The following is a 6,340-nucleotide window of genomic DNA, read 5'->3' as shown; positions in this document are numbered from 1 at the left end:
AAATCATCGCACTCGCGCCAAATTTATCGGCAGCAAATATAAGCCGCCGATTCCATTACGGAATTAACCAGAAAATTGATGTTATTTAACCAGAAAATAATGTTATTTTGCGGTTGAAGCTTTGGCTGTTATTTCTAGTGGGTGAATGGCCTATTATGGCCATTCCTTGATTGTGATGTTGAACTTATAAATGGTCTATGACTATTTAATTTTTTCCCACTAGGCCGCTGGTGGCAAATAAATTCTACGAAATTTTTTGCCACCCTATATTGATTAATTATGAATTTTCTGGTTAATTCCGTAATGAATCGGCGCGGCTTATATTTGCGCCGATAAATTTGGCGCGAGTGCGATGATTTGAAAATTTTAGGTCAGATATTGCCGAGGCAGGGATAGAGGTGCCTCGTGATAATATCTGCTCGGATCTGGCTGTCTTACTGACGAATCTATCGGCCTATGGAAGATTGGCTTGATTTAATTTAATCAGGTTAGTTTACCATTAAACAATAGATGAAACGGTGCATCGTATAAGAAATTACAGGGTAATGTTTTTTTAATTTCTCCTGGTTTGCGGAATTAATGTTATTTTGCGGTTGAAGCTTTGGCTGTTATTTCTAGTGGGTGAATGGCCTATTATGGCCATTCCTTGATTGTGATGTTGAACTTATAAATGGTCTATGACTATTTAATTTTTCCCACTAGGCCGCTGGTGGCAAATAAATTCTACGAAATTTTTTGCCACCCTATAGATTAATTATATATATATTAATGTATATATATAGATATGTATATCTTATAATATATATATATATAATATATGTATATATATATATATGTATATATATATATAATATATATATATATATATATATATATATATATATATTATATATATGTATATATATATATATATATATATAGAGAGAGAGAGAGAGAGAGTGAGAGAGAAGATAGATAGATAGATAGATAGATAGATATACACAGGATTGGCCAAAAAGTCACCCGACAGTAAATCAAATTCCATAAATACTATCTGTAATTCTGTATCGATTCGAATGGGAAAATGTGTCGCTCAAGAAGGACTTCAGTTTGAAAAAAATTCATGTTGTTTGATATTTAGATGTTTTTATTACATTCATTCAATTGTTAAACATAAATAATTCTTAGGTTTAAATGGTTTTGATTTACAGTCAGCTGACGTTCGGCCAGGCCTGATATATATATATATATTATATATATATATATATATATATTATAGAGTATGATTGGGTGTACTTGCGTTTCTCTTCAGTAAGTTATATAAATATAAATGGATCATATTCTGACGAAATATATTTACAGTATCTGCTTATGCTTTTATCCTTTAGTTGTTTATTCTTTTACACATACCAGCTCGATCGGCGCATTGCCTATAGGTAATTTTCCTTTAGGCAAGCATCACATCCCTGCTCGTAAAGGTGGAGTTTAGATGCAAATTTGAATTGAGCACTTAGTGTATTTACGTATCATGTTATGTCATTCTACATCTTACAGCCCACAGTGTATGTGTGCGTATATATATACATATATATACATTAAGAAAAAAAATGTTTGTTGTTTTTGTAAAATATCAAAAAATAATTCAAAAATTCACAATTTTTTATCAAATTATTTTGTTATATTTGTCTATCTATCCAACTGTAGATAGGATATATAGGGAGAGTTTACGAAAGAAACAAACGACGAAGACAGGCGGTGTACAAAACAAACAGATGTATTAGTATAACGCTCAGGAATAGAAAACGTCTTTTATGTTTCGAGACAGGAAATTTTAGAAAGTATAAAAATAAAAAATAAATATAAATTAATGGCAATAATAAAAGTTTTCCGTAAAGTTCAAAGGTTTTTTGACGTCGAGGTGTATTGCAAGGATTTCTCATCAAGAGTAGAGTCCACAGTGATCCGTATGTAGGAGAGGTGCAGCCGGAGATACATATATACGTATATATGAAGGCACATGACCCGGAGGTTACAGTCATGAGCTAGTCTTTTCGATTTCTGGACCGGGCTGTGTTGTGTTCTTGAGCAAGACACTTCATTTCATGTTGCTCGAGTCCACTCAGCTGTAGAAATGAGTTGCGATGTCACGGATGCCAAGCTGTATCAGCCTTTGCTTTTCCCTTGGATAGCATCGGTGGCGTGGAGAGAAGAGGCTGGAATGCATGAGCGACTACTGGTCTTCCATAAAGCAACCTTGCCCGGATTTGTGCCTCGGGAGGTAATATTCTAGGTGCTATCCTATGGTCTTTCATGGCCGCATGTTTTCCAGAAGGCTATCAACACGCAGTCTGTGTCTGTATAGTGTTCGCAAGACCCCTTATGGGACCGCCACATTCTATTGGCAGATAAACTTTACTATTCCGTACTGTTACTGTATATCTCTCGCTGAGAGATTTAAAACAAGCTGTTTCTCTCTATATATATACATATAGATATATATGAGTGTGTAGAAATTGATGTATATATCTAATATATTTATATACGTACAATGTTATATAATATATATATATATGTATATATATATATATATATATATATATATATATTATATATATATATATATATAGTATATAATATATATGCGTGTGTGGTGTGTATATATATATATATATTATATATTATATATGTGTGTGTGTGTATATATATCTATATATACACATACACACACACACACACACAACAACACCACACACATATATATATATATGCTTTGCTTTTTGACTTTTAATATCTCATAATAATGACTTTTATGACTTATTACTACTTCGGTCCATCTAAATGTATATATCTGTCGTTACCTTTCATAAAAAGCCTTTTCTTTTTTATTTACAATGTGCATTTTCGTTGATTTTTCTTAATTTCTCCCTATATATATATACATGCTCACACACACATATATATGTATATGCATACATATACATATACACACATAACGCATATATTTACGATTGTTTACAGAAATGCACAAACAAGCTTGGATACCCTTATGGGTATACTGGGTATTTATCAAGGTATATATGAATAATGTGAATATTATTTCTGATCTGTGTTCGACAGGGCTTACCTTGGTAGCTGGACTGATAATGTTTATCTCAGCCGTTAATGATGAAGTATCGCATCTACCTGCCGCCAACCAACAACACCCAACAATCACCTATTCATTCGCTTGGTCATTTTTCCTAGCAGGATTCAGTTTCTTTTTGGCAGAAGGCACCGGTGTTGCAGGAATATACTTATTCTTCCGTCGAAACTCCAGTCTCGATGACATGATCCAAATTATACCCGGATTGGAAGAGAAAATTCCACCAGAACAACGTAAACCGAAAAACGTTGGTTACCCAAATTTCAACATTATATCATGAGACTTGATTGGTCAGTGCGTAAGAAAGATAAGCGACAATGTTATGCTGTTATTTCTACTATTTAAACAGAATTCTACTGAAAATAATTATCAGCTTTGAATCCATGACGAGTCTCTATTCCTGACTATAAACTATATTCATCTTCATTTCTACTTCACTTTATCATTAATGCCGTGAACATTGACAGCATGAAAGCCAGACAATCCTAATTCTCTTTTCGTTATTAATTTGAGACCAGGACCCATCGGAATCCGAATAACAAAATATATCAGTCCCACTAAAAATAATTATCAGGTTCAGTTCCGTGATGCAGTTTCAATTCCGGATTAAGAACTATGTTTTTTACAAACTTTTTTTTGCCTACTCCACTAAATATTTACTGCATTTATTAATGAGGACAGCCATGAAAGTTAGAGAATCTTAATTCCATCTCTATAATATTTGAGATCGGGAACATATATACAAAGAGTAAAGTAAGAAATCAAAGAACGTTATATCTGTAAAATAAACATAAGCGTAGGAGTGGCTGTGTGGTAAGTAGCTTGCTTACCAACCACATAGTTCCGGGTTCAGTCCCACTGCGTGGCACCTTAGGCAAGTGTCTTCTACTTTAGCCTAGGGCCGACCAAAGCCTTGTGAGTGGATCTGGTTGAGGAAAACGGAAAAAAGCCGTCGTGTATATATATATATATATATATATATATATATATATATAATAATATATTATGTATATAATATGATATATCTATATATATATATATGTATATAGATATGTATATATATATATATGTATATATATTTATATTATATATATATGTATATATATATGTATAATATATAATTATATATATGTATACTATATATATTATATATGTATATATATATATATATGTATATATATATATATATATATGTTATATATATATATATATATTATATATATATATATGTGTGTGTGTGTGTGTGTGTGTATATGTTTGTGTCTCTGTTTGTCGCCATCTCCAACATCGCTTGACAACCGATGCTAGTGTGTTTACGTCGCCGTAACTTGGCGGTTCGGCAAAAGAGTCCGATAGTTAAGTACTAGGCTTACAAAGAATAAGTCCTAGGGTCGATTTTCTCGACTAAAGGCGGTGCTCCAGCATGGCCACAGTCAAATGACTAAAACAAGTAAAGAGTATAGATGGTGGAAAATAAGAGAAAAGAGTTTGGCCTAATCATCTCTGTTTGACTTTGAGAATAGATGAGAGATAGAGAATTACAACGTTTTCTACATAATATTTATAATATCTTGATGTTTTGTTAGCTGAAGCAGCCGGATTATAGCAACATCGGCAGCATCCACAATAAGAGCAATCGAGAACATTTACTATAACAATAACAAAAAGACAAAAACTACAACAACAATAAATATGGCAGCTGAAGAAGAGATATGTGGTGCTTTGAGTAATGTCAAATATACGTTATTGGTGAGGTGTTTTAGATATTTCTTGAAATTTCTGGGTATGGAGGAAGAGTTAGTGACCGTAGCCATTGTACACTCTTCGAGGTTGATGGATTTGATGCCATTAATGTTCCTTTAGAAATATTGTAAGTCAACATTTGCAGGAAATACATTAACTTTGTGGGAGTTCCAGAAAGCCGACGATATGAGACGAAGATATAGGGTCAAATAATTAGTATAGGACCTTGGTTTGGGTACGGCAAGGTTGATGAGAGGCGAGATATCTGAAGTGTCTAAATAGGAGTACAATTTGTGCAGGTGGCATCGGGGAGCAAAGGCCGATATAGTAGCGAGGAAAAGGCAGATAGATAGATAGATAGAGAGAGAGAGAGAGAGAGAGAGAGAGAGAGAGAAGAGAAGACACCTATGTCAGCGGCTTGCGATTGCCAATGGGTAACTTTATGTTAATTAATGAGGAAACTTTTTTCTAGATGGTCTATGAGGTCTGTGTTTGCAGCAGCAGTGCCCTATCTGATGTGAGAGCAACACCCTTTTGGACATCACATAAGCTTTGTAGAGTGTCAATAATTGCTAGGGATGAAGCAGCTTCTTCTGGTCCTGAAGAAAAGAACTAGTCGTTGAAATGTGGTCTTAGCTATGACAGGCATGTGCTTTCGTCAGGTAAGATCCTTGGTGACAGAGAGGCCTTAAAATTGGAGCGATTGTGATAAATTCGATTTCATGTTGCTCAAGTTTAAGAGATGATGGTGCTGCTGCAACGATATTTTCTTGATACGTGTAGCGTCCGTACCGTTTTTTTTTTTATTAAAAGAAATAAAATTGACGTATACCAACTGGAGCATCCTTTCGAGGTCCATGTAAATAGAATCGAAGATGTGGTTCTGTGTACATTACCTGGGTTAATATTTCGAACCAACACTACCACCATTAACAACAACAACAACAACAAAAAACAGTAAAAGAAATAACAAGAAGAATCAAGATATCTCACATTAAGGAAACTTATATGTAACATATGTAATATGGTACCATTATTTTTTGTCTCAATATATAATAAAGTTCCATGTCTTTTTATCATTATAGTATATAATATGATATCATGTTTTCATATTGCAATAGCATGATATGGTACCATCTCTTATTTTTCATAATGATATATAATAGGGTGCTACCTCTTATTAGTCATGATAATATATATGACAACATCAGCTAAATGTCCCTATTCGATGAGTTAGATACGACAGCTGGCTGTTGGCGGTTTCCGTTTCCTTCCCCAGGATTGTGCTGTGTCTTTGTTACCATTTAGACTGCCGAAACCAATGTCACCACAAACAGCAAGAAGAAGATGAAGAAGGAATAGAATGCTGTAATGAAGATATAAATAATTCCAAAAGAAGAAAGAAACGAAGACAAAGAAATGAGCCATCAAAATAAAAAGTTTTATTGATGAAAATCGATTCTGGATTGTTACCTT

At 33.6% G+C, this 6,340-nt stretch overlaps 1 protein-coding gene across 4 annotated transcripts in view; it reads left to right on the top strand.

Moving 5' to 3' along the window:
* Positions 1-3,913, top strand: part of LOC115216302 (voltage-dependent calcium channel gamma-7 subunit-like) — a 52,350-nt gene extending 48,437 nt beyond the window's left edge. For all 4 annotated transcript variants that reach the window (XM_036506942.1, XM_029785504.2, XM_036506941.1 and 1 more), the window contains one exon: positions 3,097-3,913. In XM_036506942.1, the coding sequence (XP_036362835.1) occupies positions 3,097-3,401 (305 nt within the window). In that variant the 3' untranslated portion in view covers positions 3,402-3,913. The remainder of the gene's footprint in view (positions 1-3,096) is intronic.
* The last annotated feature ends 2,427 nt before the right edge of the window (positions 3,914-6,340 follow it).

The sequence above is a fragment of the Octopus sinensis genome, linkage group LG10, assembly GCF_006345805.1.
Source record: "Octopus sinensis linkage group LG10, ASM634580v1, whole genome shotgun sequence".
NCBI classification, from domain to species: domain Eukaryota; kingdom Metazoa; phylum Mollusca; class Cephalopoda; order Octopoda; family Octopodidae; genus Octopus; species Octopus sinensis.
The sequence above is the reverse complement of the archived record's forward strand: the minus strand, read 5'-3'. Positions and strand labels throughout refer to the sequence as shown.